General features: G+C 42.9%; 2 protein-coding genes across 8 annotated transcripts in view; one reads left to right on the forward strand and one right to left on the reverse strand.

The window, feature by feature from the left end:
• clcn3 (chloride channel 3) overlaps positions 1–3,764 on the forward strand; it is a 47,713-nt gene extending 43,949 nt beyond the window's left edge. For 6 of the 7 annotated variants that reach the window (XM_030753417.1, XM_030753420.1, XM_030753421.1 and 3 more), the window contains one exon: positions 1,332–3,764. In XM_030753417.1, coding sequence (XP_030609277.1) covers positions 1,332–1,526 — 195 coding nt within the window. In that variant the 3' untranslated portion in view covers positions 1,527–3,764. The remainder of the gene's footprint in view (positions 1–1,331) is intronic. The other variant, XM_030753422.1, reaches the window with a different exon arrangement.
• Positions 3,765–7,679: 3,915 nt separating this feature from the next.
• On the reverse strand, positions 7,680–15,181 carry mfap3l (microfibril associated protein 3 like). The gene is given in 3 exon segments (XM_030753459.1): positions 7,680–9,590; positions 14,853–15,132; positions 15,134–15,181. Coding segments are annotated over 3 exon segments (1,194 nt in total). The 5' UTR covers positions 15,167–15,181; the 3' UTR covers positions 7,680–8,709.
• Between the last annotated feature and the right edge of the window lie 3,091 nt (positions 15,182–18,272).

Consider the following 18,272-nt stretch of genomic DNA (forward strand, 5'->3'; position numbering starts at 1 on the left):
ACCTCAGACTACAATCAGCAAGAGCATCTGTGATGTTTAAAAAGCTTTAATATTAGTCAATAATGAGCTCAGCTGATGCCCTCGATATCTTAGACTAAATGTACTCTGTAGTGGAGGGAGACAGATTTATCACAGGAGTCTGAAATCTGTTGCTATTGAAATATTGTTGTTGCCACATCAGCTCTAATTTATCACAACTTGAAATCTTCTGTGTTTTGACATAATGACATCAACTCGACACTAAATGCTGAGATCTGCAGAATGTGGCTACATCACTAAAAGGAGAAATCAGAACAACAACTCCAACCTGGAAGGGAGTGACTCAAGCGCTTCATGTCTCGGAAAAGATGAATGCTATGGAAAGTGCATTAAACTTTTTTGACATGAGTATCTCTTTAGTGATGTCACTGTTCCCAGATCCCAGCAAATACTTGACAAACACAAGAGTTGGAATAAATTGCATTAAAGTATTTTTGTCAGGTTTGTTAAAGGTCTTGTTTACTCATAATACTGCCTGACATACAGTACTGTGCAAAAGTCTTGAGCCAGTCCTCATTTTTTTATATTTGGTTGAAAACCAGTTCCTGTCATTCTCAAAACTTTTGTCCCTACAAAACTCTCAGAATTCATTTAAAACCTTTCGAGCCATCGTGTTTACAGACAGAATGACACACACACACACACACACACACACACACTACCAAAAATATGGCCTCCTTGGTGGAGGTAATGAGGGGTGGCTTGAGACTTTTGCACAGAACTGTAGCGTTTGCTCACAGATTTAGACTTTGTTCTAACGGCACAAGGAAGCCAAAACCTTTGAATTAGACTGAATTAAAAAAAAAAAGGTGAAGAGTAAAAAGATAAAAATGTGCTCACTGACTCCTGTGATAGGGCGCCGCCTTTTTCCCTGCTTCTCTAACTTTTCTCCATTTCCTCTTCACTGTTTCCTGTTTCCCCTGAAGGATCCAGCTTCTCCTTTACGCAGCACCCCTTTTTTTTTTTTTTTTTTTTTTTTGGACTGAAAATGTCAAAGGGCGTCTGAAGTGGGCAGCTGGGTGCTGTTTCTCACCTGCTCTCCTCTCCTCCTCCTCCGCTCTCCTCTCCTCCTGCTGACTTTTGCTTCCTCAGGGACTCGTGCTTTTGTTGGCGGCATTCTGACATTGATTTCTATACAAAATCAAATTTAAATCATGTAAATCATGTAATTCTCTCTGCCAAGTTTTTGCCTCTTTGCCAACAAAAACATGATGTTTTATTTTTTCTCCTTCACTTCAGCTGGAAACTACCACCACCACCTCATGTTTCTGTTCCTCTGTCTCCCCCTGCAGGCGGCTTCTTGGTATTATCACAAAAAAAGATATCCTTCGTCACATGGCTCAAATGGCAAATCAAGACCCAGAGTCCATCATGTTCAACTGATTCGCTCCTTCCAGGATGGCTGGGGTGGAGGGGGTGGCGGGGAAGAAGAGGAAGAGGAGGAGGAAGAGGAAGAGGTGTGCCTCCTGAAAGGCTCCACTCTCTGACATTCAGACACCGTTTCTTTCTTGTTTGTTTTTATTTTTTTGGCCGTGTAGACCATGAACCTCACTGACTCTGGCCTCCAGAGACTTTAAGGCCACGAGAGGGAAAAGACAGTGACACAGAACTTTATTATCATCGTCTGGCTGCTGAGAACACGACGAGGTTGTGTTTCGAAGGCACGCACACACACGAGGAATGCACTTTTTACACACACACTTTTGCACTCAGACACCTCAGACATGCATGCTGTCCACACACATACACACCAACAAACACGAGACTCCCTAACCTGTACAGCTACGCCCGTTTGCACTCTATCTGTGCCTCACCCCTTTTGTCACCCCCCCCCCCTCGTGGTGGATGTCGCCTGGCTGGGGTCAAAGGTCAGAATGAACCGCCAACGAGGGACGCGATGAGGGACCTTGAAACCTCCAGGCTTCTGTTTAAACAACTCACTTTCCTCACCTCTGCACACACCTGAGCTGTCCGTCCTGCAGAACAATACCTTGTTTACCTGTGAAGTGTGTGTGTGTGTGCGCGTGTGTGTGTGTCCCCCCTTAGCACCACTACATTCCAGTCAGGTTACCATGGGAGCCGAAGGGACGTGCTTCTGCTTCTTGCCCCCAAAACACGGCAGCCTCTTGTAATTGCATCATGGCACACGGCTGCTTCCCTGGGTCATGTGAAAATGAAGGAGTGTGTGTGTGTGTGTGTGTGTGTGTGTGTGTGTGTGTGTGTGTGTGAGAGTGTGAGAGGGAGAGAGAGAGAGAGAGCGAGGGAGGTCTGGAGACAAAGACGGTACTATATTTCAAGAACAAACATGTTCTCTTTGAGGAGGTAAGCAGTAAAGACCTCTGTGAGTGTGTATCCATTTCTGAGCCAGTTTGAGCTGTGTGTGTGTGTGTGTGTGTGTGTGTGTGTGTGTGTGTGTGTGTGTGTGTGTGTGTGTGTGTGTGTGTGTCATCCACCGAGTCAGTGTGAAGGTGGGTTGTGTATGTAAATGAGGAGGAAAAAAAAAAAAAGGAAAAGTTGAGTTTTGCAGAGTCACTGTTTTCTTGCTGCCACCTTTAAACTATTGATCTCCAATCAGTTCCAGACGTCTGCTCTAAAGTGATCAATAACATCATATGTCTGGATGCATCTCCTCACAGAGCGACCAGCTGACCTCCTCCTCTAATGTTTCAAATAAATACAAGCTGATGGTCTCCTCTCTGAGCCCCCACAGGTGGTGTTTAACATGCCAAACTCATTTACACAACAAAGACTGTTTTAAAGCTGGTCTCAAGAGATTTGATCTGATGGACACCCTTTGATCTTTGATTGATCCTGTTGCTCCACAGATGATAGCATTTGGTTTAAACCTCCAGTTTTAGTCAGTTTGTCTTTAAATAAATGTTTTGTCCAAACATTTTGAGTGTGTGAAGCTGTAAATCCTCACATTTTAAAAGATGAGACCAGCAGAGGTTCATTAAACATTTAACTGTTGGAGTTTAAGAGCTTTTCATATCGAGTTTGTATGAACCGCACACATCCTCCAGCTCCAATTCAAAGCTGCCGTCTCCTTAAATCAGCGTGCATTTGTTGGGTCCAGCATAAAAGCATTTTCATGTCATTAACCACTCAGAGGACCTCAGATGAAGCTCTGCTCTGGCCCCTGTTGTGTTCAAGGTTGAAAATTGAAACGAACAAAAGTCTTCAGAACATCTGGCTGCATCTGCCCTCTGCTTTCATTCAGCCGGTTTCTTGTTGGCACATTTATTCTTTTTCTTTTCTTGCAATGTCTGCCAAGTGCCTGGCAGAAGTGGAGGTTATTTTTTAGGCTTTTCAAACCCCGATCTCTCTGCTCCTTCAAAACGTTTCCCACTTTTTTTAATCAAACTACATCAAATGATGAAGGGAAGTGAAGCGATGGTGAGGAGGACCTTACCTGCAGGGCGTCAGCAGAGGTGTGTGTGGTGTCCTGGTGTCCTTGTGTCCGTCTTTGCGTTGCAGTGGTTGTCCTGCTGTGGTTCGACAGGAAGCGGCAGACTTTCTGTTAACCTGTGGTGTTGCCTAACGTGTTTCATACTGATCTCAATGATTTTCCTTTTTTTTTTTTTTTTATTTTTTGGGTAGTGTGGATAGAGTTGTGCATTACTATAATGAAGAATTTTATGTATGATTACAAATGTTTCATTGTAAATTTAAAATGAAAACTGTAAAGATTAAAGTTTGTTTTAAATTAAAAGAATCAAGATGCACACGTGGACCCTGATGCATGATTTATTCACTGAGCCTGTCTGAAAACTGCATCTTTTGACAGGTTTTCCTCATTTTCAGGTTGAGTTCAACTTTTTAGCCATCGTTAACATGAAGTCCACAAAAGTCCTCCAACTAGTAGCCAATTTGTTGAATCAATTGAAGCTTATTCTCATACAGAAGAAAGAGGAGGTGCTTTCTGGAAGCTGTAATCAATATAAATTAGTCAGCTGTTGACCAACAGCAGGGCCAAAGGCTTTTGACTTTAGCTTTATTGGGTAGATCTGTTCAACCCCTTGTTAACTCAAATATTTAATCAGCCAATCACATGGCAACATCTGACTGCATTTAGGCTTGTAGGCATGGTCAAGACAACCTGCTGAAGTTCAAACTGAAAAAGGTGATTTAAGTGACTGAACGTGGCACGGTTGTTGGTGTGAGACGGGCTGATGTGAGTGTTTCAGAAACTGCTGATTTCCCACACAACCATCTCTAGGCTTTACAGAGAATGGTCTGGAGAAGAGGAAATATCGAGTAAGCAGCAGTTCTCTGGGTGAAAATACTGTGTTGATTTTAGAGAATAGCCAGACAGCTGATGGGAAGGCAACAGTAACTCAAATAACCACTCATTACAACCAAGGTATTCAGAAGCGTATCTCTGAATGCGTAACATGTCAAACTTTGAACCAGATGGGCTACAGCAGCAGAAGATCACGCTGGATTCCAGCTAACAACAAAATACTGAGGCTACAATTCAGTCAGGCTTCCTGCACCTTGTTGCCAATTAGAGCAGTTTTGAAGGCAAAAGAGGGTCCAACCTAGTATTAGCAAGGTGTACCTAATGAAATGTCCAGCGAGTGAATCTATTGGATGCCTCTTTCAGGTAATGGCTGCTGTAATTCGGATAATGTTTTGTGCACACCATCTTGTGGTATTGTTTGCCTGAGAAAGAATCTACTGATTGAAATTTAGCTTTTTGTATGTGTTTCAAAGATTTCATTATTATTTGGAGTCAGATGCTGTGCAGACCTTCCCTCCCTTTTTTTGCATGCTGTTTTTTATTGGTCAGGCACCTAGAAACACACACTTGGATCTTTTTTCTCATTTTGCCCCACAGCCACCATTTACTTTACAAACCAATCAATTTTACTAACATACACGTTTATACATATGTATAAGCATAATGTTAGAACCTGAGATAAAAACAGCTTTTGATGTGAAACTGATTCTGTGATGCCAAGAAAGGCTTTTAAAAGTTTGTGAAAACTTAGAGCAGTTCTTCCTCCCAGCACCAGATGAAACAGGAAACTACCAACTAAATTTAGGTGGATCTACTTACCCACCGGCTCATCTTACTCCACTTTCCTCCACAGACACACTGACTCTGTGTGTGTGTGTGTGTGAGGGCAGAACAGGTGGGTAAAGTGCTTCTAGACTTCTCCCACAGGTTTCTATTGAGGATGCACAGACAGTATAAAATGCACTCCTTATATAATGTCTGTGGTTGCAGCTTTCTCAAGACCTGCTCCTACAAACAGACTGAGTCATTTGTCACAGGAAACAAACAGAACGTACCTGTAAGTTTTAGGCTATCAGTGATGAAACTTTGTAAAACTTTTTGGCCGGCCCTCTTTTTGTTTTTCTCTTCAAAGACGTGGTTCATTCGTTAGAAAACTCTTTAAAGCAAGAAACCCTGTTTCCACCACTGCCTTTTTTTTTCCTTTTTACCATCCAGAAATCTAAATTTAAGGTTATTTTCTTAAAGTTTCAAGTTATGCAAAAGTTTGGGTCAATAAGTCAAACAAGCTTCCATACACCCGAGCGCTCCCTCAGAATGACCCGATTCCTTTAAATTAATAATTATATAGTTTATAATTGATTATGGATCTCAGTCTGCCCTCCATACTGTGAGTGTTCTCTGGATCGCAGGCCCTGGAGTACACAGGAGTAGGCTGAAATAAGATGAGCCTAAAGTTTAAAGTCTAAATGTTTTACCCTGTAGAGATCAGCTTCTTTCTCATGGCTGATGCAAACCACACCTTTACAAATCTGGACTCTGGGAACACTGTTTGAAATCATTTTTAAAAGGTCTGTCCTGTCATCCAGAACTCAAAGATTCTTCTCTTCAGACTGGGAAATGCTAACTAGTGCAGGCAGGTTGGTTTCCCAAAGATGATCAGCTTCCGTAAGCGATCCCTGCTGTCAGAGTATTATGTCTCCTCCTCATATCCAGTTGCACATCTATCATTCATGACTGCCGGTCCCCTTTGTTCACCTACATTCACAAAACCTCGTCTGCTCCTCTTCCAAATAAAAAAAAAAAAAATCAAGCAGGAATTTCTCACCAAATTCCATATCATGATCATCATCACTGATCCTTACAATATGCTGTAAATGTTGGTAAATCTAAAGGCATTGGTTTCAGCAGCAATAACTTGTGTTAACATTTTGTATGCAGCCTCTCAGTTTGTCCTGTTGTTGTGAGTGAACAGCTGCTCCTGTTCACCTGCGTCCTTGCAGTAAGAACATGCACAGATTTTTCCACTTGCTGCTTTTCGTTCCTCTTCTCAGCAGATCCGTTTCCTCCATCACCTTTGTGTCTCTCTCAGCCTTGTATCCATGGCTACCAGACCCATTGTACAAAAGGTCTAGCTTTCCTTATTAACGCCCCTCACATGAATGCCTCGGGGGCTTACAATTTCAATTTGAGGAAAAAGCACAGACCTTGAATGGTTTGAAATTGGACTGCAGTGAAAGAGTATAATAAAGAACCAACACTCAGCAACTTTGGTCTTTTTAATCTTTTGTCCTCATTCAGCTCTTAAAGGAGGCCATTTTTACCCCATCAGATTCTGCTGGAGTAGCTCTACATGACTGCCACTTCAAAATAAGCCTTACCTGTCTTATTACAGGGCCTAGGTGCAGTCCCTCAGTTCATCCACTAAGCGATACAACCTGTTTTAGGTCCTCTCCCCTCCTAGCCAATCAGAAGAAAGTAAGACTGCTGCTCCTGTTTTCACCACAGTGGGTAGCTCCACCGGATGATCTTCCTGACACAACCCCAAAGGGATTTGCATCTTCCTCTTGTGATTGAATCAGGGATGTTTTTTTGCTTGTTAGGTGAATGTGTAAAGAAACCATTGTACTGTGGAGCCACTAGGAGATAATCCGACTACTTTCTTCACACAAACGTACAGACTGGAGATCTGTTGAAAGTTGGTCTTGAGTGTGTCGTCATTTGGCTGTTTCTGTGGGCAGGTTTTTGGCCAGTTTCTCCCCATGCTGCATCACATGTACATATATATATGTACAGTTAGAGTGGTGTGTGCTCATATCAAACACAGCTGAACAATAAGGTCAGTACAAATAATCTAAAGCTGAGGCTCAGACTGCTCTAGATACTCACTTTTAGTTTTTTCCTACTATTGGCTCTGTGTGATGTCAGAGAAGGAATAGTCCTAATATGGTCATCTCAGTACACAGGCCCCACCCAGTTCGTGTTCAAACCATCTGTTTGTGAGGGGCAGAAAATTCAAGAGAAAGTTGGCTTTAAGTAGTGGTTCGCTAAAACTGTGAGGCAGACATTTTGCAATTTTTATTAAAAAATTTTTTTAATAAAAACTCACCATTTTTGTGAATGCTGACTAATGACTAAAATTGCAGGGTTAAGCTTTTCAGCATCCAAAGTGAAGCACACCAGGAAAAGTCTGAGAACTACTGACTTCAAAGGAGAGGAGCTAAAAATGGCTTATTTCATACAGGGCTGCACAGACGCCCAGTATAAAAGGGATAAGGATTATTTTGAACTGTAAATCATGCAAAGCTACTCTAGTACCTGGAAATCAGCATAATAAATCCCATTTAATATCCCCAAATTGATGACTGATAACAGAAAGACATGAGACCAAACTGTGGAGTCATTTTAAGCACAGCACTTTCATTTTATTCCACTACAAAAGAGGCATTTCAAAAGCACCAGTAGAAGCAGAACATCGTCCAGTTCATCTTTGCCACAGACTGGACTGTTAGCCAAGCGAAGGAGAAAACAAAAGGAGTCCTTTCAGTCCCAGAGAAAGATGTCTAACATCTCCACATGCAGCAGAAATACAACTGTACTGTAAAGCCTCTGCAGAAGCAAGACAAAGATACTGAAATTGGGTCAGAAGTCAAAATAAAATCAGAAGGACGCAAAGCTGCTTTTCTCTACTCAAGACTGCTGTCTTGTTTTTGCTTAAGAAGAAAAAAAAAAGAAACAAAAATCACATCACAAAATGGGCAGTAAAATAATAAAATTACTCTGAAAGCATTTCAAAGGAAACATTAAACTCTACCTAGTGTGTGCACACTTTCCTGGCTTACTTTCATGTTTTTAGAGATGCAGAGAGCTGTACAATCATGGACCAAAAAGAAAAGGAGTCAGCCTCGGTTATTTTTCTCAGTTCAAGCATGCACCTGTAGGCGAGCGGCACGCCGTGTGACGACAACAGACCGGCTGTGACAGTAGCTGGATGTTCTTGAGCGGATCTAGGAAGCTCGCTTTCATGGTTTGAAAAGAACGGCATGAAGAGCAGCTTGAGGCAGATTTCTGAAGTTAGTCATAAAAACCCCCAGCACTGTAAGAAACTAACAACTGAAAAATCCCCACAATTCTTTAAATAAGAACACAGGAAATGCCCCTTTACAATGCTCTGCTTATTACATTAATATCGATTCCTCTGCCTGTGTACATTCAAGCATCCAGAGTGAGAAAAAAAGCTCAAGTGTCTAAAAACCTTTTGATTTATTCTCAGTAGATCAGCCTACAGAGGTTTAGAGAGATTGTTCACAAAAGATAAATAAAAGTGATTGTTTCTCTTCAAAATGTGAACTTAAAAATGTTTTGTGGACCTTTATTCAAGTGGAAATGCATAGCAGGGTAACTTATCTCTTCAGGGTTCGCCTGTTTCGTCACACGTGGCTCTCGTAGAACACCTGGCAGGGAGGGGTCTTACTCGCCATCGGTTTGGTGGCAGCCTGTTCGGCATCCTCGGGCTGCTCGTTGTGAAGAGGAGTCGACGGCGGGGGCGAGGAGGGCGCAGCCTCGGGCTGTGCCGGGGTTTCTATACTCTGGTAGCTTCCAGCGGCAAGTGGCGGGTGGACCGACACCTGGATGGCGATGTGCTGCGGCTGCTCGTGATCAGAGGAGTTGTCGGAGTCGGCGGCGGGTGACTCGCTGCGCCCCCTCTCGCGCCCTCGCTCCCGCTCCTGCAGGATGGTGAAGACGTCTCTCACTCCGATCGAGGTGAGCCTGCGTCCCTCGGGAGCTTGTCTTACGAAGGTGTGCCTCATCTCCTCCACCCCTACCACCTCCAGGATCTCCTCCATGAAGGTGCGGCAGTTCATGATGAGCGGGGGAAGCGGGATGCTCCTAGCCAGCTCCTCGATGTACCGCGCAAACTCCATGGTCTTGAACTGCGTCACCTTGGCGAGCTCCAGTGTTTTGGCCGAGGTAATGATGGGGATCCTCTTGGCGATCTCGAAGGCCTTCTGCAGCTTCTCCGCGCCTTCGGTGCGGAAGAACTCGTTGATGGCTTTCTCCGTCTTCTTCAGGTGGCTGCTCATCATGCAGAGGCGCGTGATGTTCAGGATCATGATGATGGTGAAGGTGACCAGACACACCACCATGTAGTACACACCCATGTCGCCGTTAGTGAAGACCACGCGCAATGTCACTGTGCAGTTGGAGCTGCCGTACAGGTTGGACGCCATGCAGGTGTACTTCCCCCGGTCCGCAAACTCGATGCTGGTGATGTTGAGGACACCGTTGTCCAGCAGCGAGCACTTTCCCCCTACAGACATAGAGAAGGTCACGAATGTGGAAAACATGGAGCGACAGCCAGTAAAAGAGAAGCTTTTAAAGAAGCAGGATTTTGTTTTTGTTGCTTATCTGTTTAAATTCTCCAAAACTTGTTTGTTCAAAACCTGCAGGACCGTCTCACTGCTGCTGGTTTTCCCTGTTAACATGCAGATTCTGTTCCTTGGAAATTATTTTAGTCATGACAGTGTTATCCTAACTGACTGAGCCAAGCATGAGATTTTTCCTGGCCCACACCGGGCTTTTGAGGGGTAATTACTCATATGGGCACAAATGGTCCTTGTATATTTAAGGTAATGAATCTGTTTGACATAAATCTGTTTCCTCTAAATTCTAATAATTTAATAACAAAGATGTCTGTTATGCTCCAACTAAATCCCACTGAAGAAAACTGGTTAAAAATAATTTGATTACAGCAGTTCTGACTGAAGCCTCTTCAGGGTTGCCAAACATTTTGGAACATGCAGAGAAAAAAAAGAAAACTAAGCAGCATGTGACAGATTTAAAATCATGACTATTCACTGGTACCACATGGCCCACTGAAGTCAAAGTTTAAACCCTGAAAATCCTCTTAATGCATCCGTTTTCCTGCTCCGTAAGTCCACCATGAAGTCCTTAAAGCAGCAGCACTCTGATTCATCTCTGTGCTGAGTTCAGCTGTGCAGCATGTTAGTGAGATCAGCTGACTCACTTTAGGGGAACATGAAATGTGGTTTACATGTGTGCTGGTGAGCACAAGTGGCCTTATTATAGCTGCCATGCTTTCAATATTTAAACATACGGTTGCATTTCACTGTGTGCTGTGGTTTCCGGCACTAACTTACACAAAAACGATCTGTTTACACGTTGGAGCGAGTGGGGAGGAGCTACACTTCAAACATGCTTATGGGGTCAAAAGCAAACAAAGAACGCCACAATTTTATCAAATGTTTGAATTTAGGACCAGAGTACAACACTCAGCCATATTTCCACAATAACTCAATGAATGACAAACTGCTGTATCTCTGTTGTACATTTAGTGGATAATGAAGCGGTCTATAAACTTATATTAAACACATATTTAATAACACAACTTAATCATATAATTGACCCTCACTTGTGGTAACAAGTAACCAACACCACCAGTCAGGCAACACCTGAGTTAACTCAAGGAGTGTCTAATTAAAATGTGGTGTACAGTCAAATCCATGCCAGGGCCATTTATATGGGGGTATATGTAGCCTAAATGTGGTAGCATTTCCCTGACTGCTGGTTCTGGATCAGTTCTCATCAAAATAGCTGTGTGGCTGTTTTAACTGAGAGACTGACTGGAGTCAGTCTGTTAACGTGTGCGTGTAGTTTAAAGGAAAAGCTCCACGTTTGCTTCCTGGTATGGAGCTGTACAAGAGAAAAAGCACTTTATGCTTGCAGCTGCCACCCATATAATTATTTTGGTGAGTGCCACAGCCGAGCTGGAGACACAACTGCACGGGTGTCTGACTTCCTCTCACAGTCCAAAGACAAGCATGTTAGGGAGGACTGTGCCATGTCACACTGTCTAAGATAATACAGGTATAAAGTTCTAAGTGATTTAAAATATATCGTGATATCAATGATACGGTGACTCGATGTGTTTATGTACGCTAATGCGCACAACGAGACAAGCCCGGACATGTCAGAGCGAGAGCTGCATGTCAGCCTCCGATGATGATTTAATAAAAAAAGACACTATTTCAACATCCTCCAACAAAGCAGAATGGAAGAAAAAATAGACAAAAAACCACCACACCATTGAGTACAACCAGGTTAGGAAGGAGGGGATGCTAGCAGCTGCTGATGTATGACCCTAATACAAACAAACATCTCAGTTTAGCATTGCTGGAGCATTTGCTGGTTACGCTCCATATGACAGGCAGATCAAAGGGCGGATGAAAATTACTGATGCAGTTACACGGTGAAAAAGCAGGACTTTAAGCAGCTGGTTAAAAAACTCGACACATGATACAACATCCCAGGTAGAAAAGATCGGTTTCAATTTGATGTGACAATACTGTGCAGCTCCTGATGTCACAGGGTTAGATTATTTTAGTTGTTACAGAGCTGAGCAGTTGTGTTATACTTAAAATTTACAAGAAAAGCACTACATTGGCTACTTTTGTGCTTACATTTACACTCTGTCACTACCATTGCACTATAATGCTGCTGTCACTGGCACCTTGTTTCAATAGGCTCACACTTTTAATGAGGTCATCTGTCATCAATGTCAGTCTCTCACTGGAAAAGAAGGATGGAAATATCCTTCATTTTTTTTGCAAGTGGCGATTACAGATAAAAACATTGTTCAGTGTGTTTTTTTTTTTCCTGTGTCATAAATTTCATTGATATATTGTGATATAATTTTTCGACTACCTCTCCCACCCCTAATGTCAGGTTAATTAGCGATTCTAAATTGATACTTTAATTTATGTTAGGATTAAACAAGATGTAACACGTTGCTGACTGAGCTGCAGAGGTGCTGGTGGAGATTTTGTTACTTTCAAAGCAAAGCTAACCTGTTTGCTGCTTCAGCCTCACTCTTTGTGCTGAGCTCATCTTAAGAGATGCTTGTCTGATAACGGTTTTGCCGTCCAGCACAGCACAGGTGGATGAATTCAGTTTATTACACTCCATTCACTCTGCAGTCTTTCTACAGACAGTATCAAGATGATTGAAGTTAACTGACATCCATCAGAGTTATTCCTGTTTTCTACCTTTGGCTAAAAACAGTTTTTAATGATCCTCTGCGCAGCACTTTCCCCCTACAGAGTTACGTTTTAGTAAATCCAGCTCCTCCTCAGCTACCCACCGTCTCTACTGTGTGGGAGCAAGAGATGGACAGAAATCACAGAGGGCTTTTACAAATCTGCAGTATGAAGTCTAAAAACAACTTCTGCTGCTTTCTACTCTGCAATCAAGATCAATTTCCCACACTGCTATCCTCCGGAGGAGATGGATGAATCGGCAGGCAGGAAATGTAGCCTGGCCGGCAAACGGCGCGCCGCCCATCCGCCTTTTTCATGCAGGAGCAAGATTTCTAATTTTATCTCCACCATCGGATCATAAGATGTGACTGATGTGCGGCCAAGTACTACAGGCAAGAAATGCGTGCGCGCACGCACGCACGCACACACACACACACACACACACTCCTGAATAACAGGCCACAGAGGCCAGTGCTACAAAGCTGGATTTGAAGCTTATCGAGGGGGTCTTCAGGCTTCACCCTGGGTTTAAATTTTAAGGAGATGGATCACCATGGTAACTCATGCTGCATATCCTGCCTGCTCCCGTTATGCAGGTTATGTTCAAAATAAGAGATCAATAGGAATAAACCTTCTGACCAATCAGCTCTCTGGAGAGCCACCGTTCCTGGATGATCCCTCAGACCTCAGAGGGTTTAAAGTTGTTGTTTTTTTAATAGCATCTAAAAGTCTGATGTTCCAGGAGGAACATCAGTAAATGATTTTAAAATAAACACACGGGCTCATAGAACAGGGAACCTGTTTGTACTTCTGGACATAATCTCAAATTTACCTGTAGCCTAACCCTGCTTTTGAATTCTGGGTTTAGATTTACTCTTTATTCTCAGGATGCAGCTCAAAAAAACAACAAAAAAAAAAAAAAACACACAACTGTAACTGTCTGAGAATCACCTAAACATTAATTTAATGGAACAACAATTATAATCCATCAGACTCTCCCACGTCTTCATGACAGAGCTCTTAACTTACATAGTCAGCCTTTTAATACTATACTTTTCTGCTCACATACGCATCCTGCTGCTCTGGCTGCAGCAGCTGTGTTGTTTTCAGTCCGTATTGTGTGTTTAACCTCTTCTTTGTAACCTGTCCATGTTTGTGATTGGTCACACGCTGCAGATGTCACCCCTTTCATGTGAACGCATTCGTAGCCAAACAGACAAACCCAGAGTCGAATTATTGAGTTGATAACCAGCTTGTCGTGACACCCTGCCTGCCAGTGTTATGGTAGGTGAGGCCAAATAACAGAAATGTATCGCGGGTATGGTGAACTCGCTTTGTTTTACAGGTTTGTAACTCTGCTCTGTTTATTGCTCAGTGAAGTACCGCCAGCTATGGGGAAAGTCTATCACTCCCTAATTATATTCCTGAGAGTAACCCAAGGGAAAAGCTGAGCGGCGGGTACAGACGCAGTTCTGGGTTTGTAGGTCATAATAATAACTGCTGCTTCTCCAATATCCCTCTCTCTCTCTCTCTATAGCAGGTTTCAACAGGTCGGCTCAGGAGGAGCATGAAAACAACACACCGCTGCTCCCTCCCCATTCCTACTAAGGTGGATCACAAGCACAGACAAAAGGAGAAGCAGCTTGAATGAAAATCACTAGTTAAAGAAAAAAAAAAAGACTTCCTGAATCTAATTGGCACAGACCATCCATCACAGAAAGAGAATAATCACTACTGCCAGACAAAATGGGAGAATAATTGAGCCCCATTTCCCTCAGGAACACAAGGCTGTCCTGGCCGTACGTTCTGAAGTCAGACTCCTCTTTGATTACAGAGATGGCAACACTTTGCACACAGCCTTCACGTCCTGGCTTATCATTTCTGCTACTCTTTTTTTTTTTTTTAGACATTTAAGATGACTGCTCAGTGTATTTAAAGTCCCCTACAGTGGCAAAGCATGACACATGCTTCTGTAGTCCTCATTAACTTACTCCAATTAAGAAATTGTCCCTAAAACTCATGTGGTCAGAATAAGGACCGCTGCAAGTAAACTAAAATGTCACTGCAAAAAGAAAAAGGTTAACATTTTAGTAGGCTGGTTTAATGTAATCTGATATTTTTGTAATGAGAAAACAGACTTGAGAGATACACATTTAATAAATGCTGGAAAGTATGGATTGAGTATATGAAACCATTCAGATAAAATTTCAGGTAAAAGAGTAAAAGTCTGTAATTACCCCCATATCTTAGTTTTTTTTGGTTTGCATTTGTATGAAATGTTTGGATTTGTACAATCTAATTGAGCTCATTTGCTCTGCTGTAATTTTAATGATAATTTTTAAAAAGCACCTCAATGTTAGTTAACTTTCAGAAGCTTTCATTCATTAACAGTAAATAGCGAACCTGACACTCCTCTGCTTCTGCTGCTAATAAACCTGTCTATGAGAAAAGGAAACCAGAGTTATAGTAAAAAAAATAAAATAAATAAATTAAAAAAATAATACAGTGTCTCTCACCACTCGTGTCCACTCGGTCACCATGGGAGTTGAACCACTGAACACTGGGGAATGGGTCTCCAGTGACATTGCAATCAATCAGCGCGCAGCTCCCTTCACGGGCAATTATCTGGCTCACTTTTGTGAACGCAGCGGGGACAGATCCTCCGTCTGTTGCGTTACCATTTTCTGTGTCGTTTCCCTTCATGTGCACCAGTAAGGCCCCCGTGGTCTGCGGGGTGACGAAGGACACCAGGACCAGTAAAACGTATCCACTGGCCCAGTTCATTTTCTCCAGCTGAAAGTGTGGTACCCAGAGGGGAAGAGACTGTCATTCCTCCAGGGTCTCCATCCTGCAGACTGGCTATCTCTGGATAGTGGAAGGCAATTTGGTATTCAGCTGAGCTGCTTGAAGCATCTCACTGAAACAAGAAACTGAGGGGCATGTAATGATGAGAGACAGCCCAGGAACAAACTGATGAGCAGATTGATTCATAGCAAGGAATGAAACTAATACTTAGCACATTTCTGTGAGCCGGGGTTAAGTTTTCAGATTTTAATTTTGTCAAAGTTTCAAAATCCAGTGTTATGGACAAAAGTGCTGGGCCACCTACGTATTACGCCTACCTACAGGGGCTGCTTGGCCACAAAAACCCATGCCATGAAGCTCCCAGCACACACTTTTTGTACTGATATTAATTTGTAAGCTATATGCTTCAGCACTTGTCTACCCCACTCTGTAACTTTACCCAGTCTGGCACACTGTGGCTGAGTTTCTGTGGTTCCTAAACACTGCAACAATACTACTTACAGATTATTGTGGAATATCTAAGAAGGAATAAACTTTACGAACTGACTTGTTGCAACGGTGGAATTCTGTTACAGCATCACACTTGCTCTTTCCCAGATGTTTGTAAAGGCAGATTGTATAGCCAGGTGCTTGATTTTATACATCTGAATTCAGAGATTAGGACGTGTGGCCCAACACTTTAGTCTATACAGTGCATATTAAAGCAAAGAAAAGCAGCAGCTCACCATGTTTGATAACCTGCAGCAAATTCTCAGTTTCAATCTTAAAGCTGCAACCTCGCAGTTACTTCCCCCCGCTGTGTTCTTATAGAGGAAATGCCTATTTTTGACCGCTGCTGCTGTTACACAGTTACACTAATCTCCCATTTCCTAATGTCTTGCAGGTTACTAATCAAACAGCTTTAATTGGAAGAAAACTGTACCCATATCCATGTCAGTCCTAAAGAAATTCGCACGAAAACACCGTTAAATGTAATTTTCATTCATAGACTTCAAAAAACGGAAGCATTTTTACTAGTCCAGCTAATATTCACAGCTAAAGACAGCGTTACACCAGACAGAAACACAACACACATACAGCAGACAATGACGCCCATAGTTATCGTTTTATCTGTATAGGCAGCTTTCCTCTGTGACACAACAGCCCCTTTTGGCTCGATTAGTATGAAAACAAAGGCAGACTGCCATATAACGGAGCTGTGTGTGGGCTCCGTCTATTTTCTAGCTGCTACACGTACAGCCCCCCGGAGAAAATACCATTAGCCACCTTATCTGAACCAATTAGGCACAAAACAGATATTACTAATAGCCACATTTACCTATACGACAGAGCTGCTAAGATTTTAAACCGTGCCCGGGGAGTAAATGAAATAAAACAAGGGCGTAGAACCCGGCTACGTGCTGGATAGCAGTTCTATCGGGGGTGGAGGGGGGACCCTTCCAGAACTGTGCCACAGCCAACGAGTTACACAGTACTGCCAGGGTAGCTCAGGAATGCGGGTTTATTTCGCGTGCAGCTACATTTAAACTGTAAATGTTTTCGAAGCAACAGAAAAGCAGAAAAGCCACCGGGTACTGCAGCAACGTTACCTCCTCGGCGGCGAGCCAAACGATCCGGCAAGCCGCCAACTTACCATTGACAGCGGCGGATAAAAGGTCCTAAAACGGCAAATTCCGCGATTTCCCCGCTAATAAAACCCAGGTTTCATACTCACATCATAGCCAGCCGCTGTTTCACCACGAAACTTTGGTAGAAACTACCAAAGTCGACATGTTTTCGCGGCGCTATTTCTCCTCCGGCATCTTCACCCTCCTCCGACCGCCATCAGTCCGCTCTGGAAACGGTAACTGATCCCCGAGAGCTTCAAGCCGGAGTGGGAGGCAACGTCGCCAGCGTTGCTTAGGTTGCATTGCCTCTACAGATGACAGTAAATTGCCACCACAATAATAACTGCTCAGACTGAAAGGGTTTTAATTATCAAATTCGCAGTCTATACAGCAGAGGAAAAATCTAATTTGATAAGACATGTTGGCAGATCTTTACTCTCATATGAACAAATCCCCCCTCCCCTCCAGAAAGCAGGACTAATAAAGTCTGAGTTAATTAACTCCAACATGGTTCCAGAGAAGCTCATCAGTGTTGGTTCCAAAGACATCATCAGTGAAGCAACACTACAACAACTCACCAGTGCAATGGGTAAATAAGAGCAGAGCCAATTATTTAATAATCTATTGATGACAGAAATGTGGATCATGGCGTTTAGACTATATATATATATATATATATATACATACATATATATATATATATATGTATATATATGTGTGTGTGTGTGTGTGTGTGTGTGTAAAAAGAGGGAGGAAAGGAGTCCTTTCCATCCACCCAGTCATCATTTAATCAACCTGAATGTTCCTTTTACCAAACTCTACTCTGACCAGATTGTTTAACCCAATCTTGCAGGGTGAGAGGATGCCTGAGGAATGAAGAAGTGCAAGAACATTTTCAAGAACAAGCATGATGTGCAGAGCTGTAGCAACTACAGTTGGATACAGCTGATGAGCCACACCCATGAAGATATGGGAAAGAGTTGTTGAAGGTAAATTAAGAAGAGAAGTGATGATCATCAGTGAACAGCAGTATGACTCCATGCCAAAAAAGAGCGCTACAGATCTGAAGTTTGCTTTGAGACTGTTGATGGCGAAGTATAGAGGTCAGAATGAGCTTCACTGTGTCTTTGTGGATCTAGAGAAAGCACATGATAGGGTGCCAAGAGTGGAGCTGTGGTTCTGAATGAGGAAGTCAGAAATGGCAGTGGGTGGTGTAGGACATGTATGAGGACAGTGAGACAGTGGTGAGGTCTGTGGTAGGTGTGATAGATGGGTTCAAGGTGGAGGGGGGATTACAACAAGGATCGGCTCCGAGCCCCTTCTTGTTTGCAGTGGTGATGGACAGATGGAGTCAAACAGGAGTCTCTGTGGACTGTGATGTTTGCAGATGACGCTGTGATCTGTGGTGAGAGTACAGGATGCTAGAGATATGGTGAGATGGAGGCAGATCCCCTGTGGCGATCCCAAAAAGGAGCAGCTGAAAGAAGAAGAAAAGCCATGATATCAGTTTGACTGATTTTGCTG

The sequence above is a fragment of the Archocentrus centrarchus genome, chromosome 18 (genome assembly GCF_007364275.1).
Source record: "Archocentrus centrarchus isolate MPI-CPG fArcCen1 chromosome 18, fArcCen1, whole genome shotgun sequence".
NCBI lineage: Eukaryota > Metazoa > Chordata > Actinopteri > Cichliformes > Cichlidae > Archocentrus > Archocentrus centrarchus.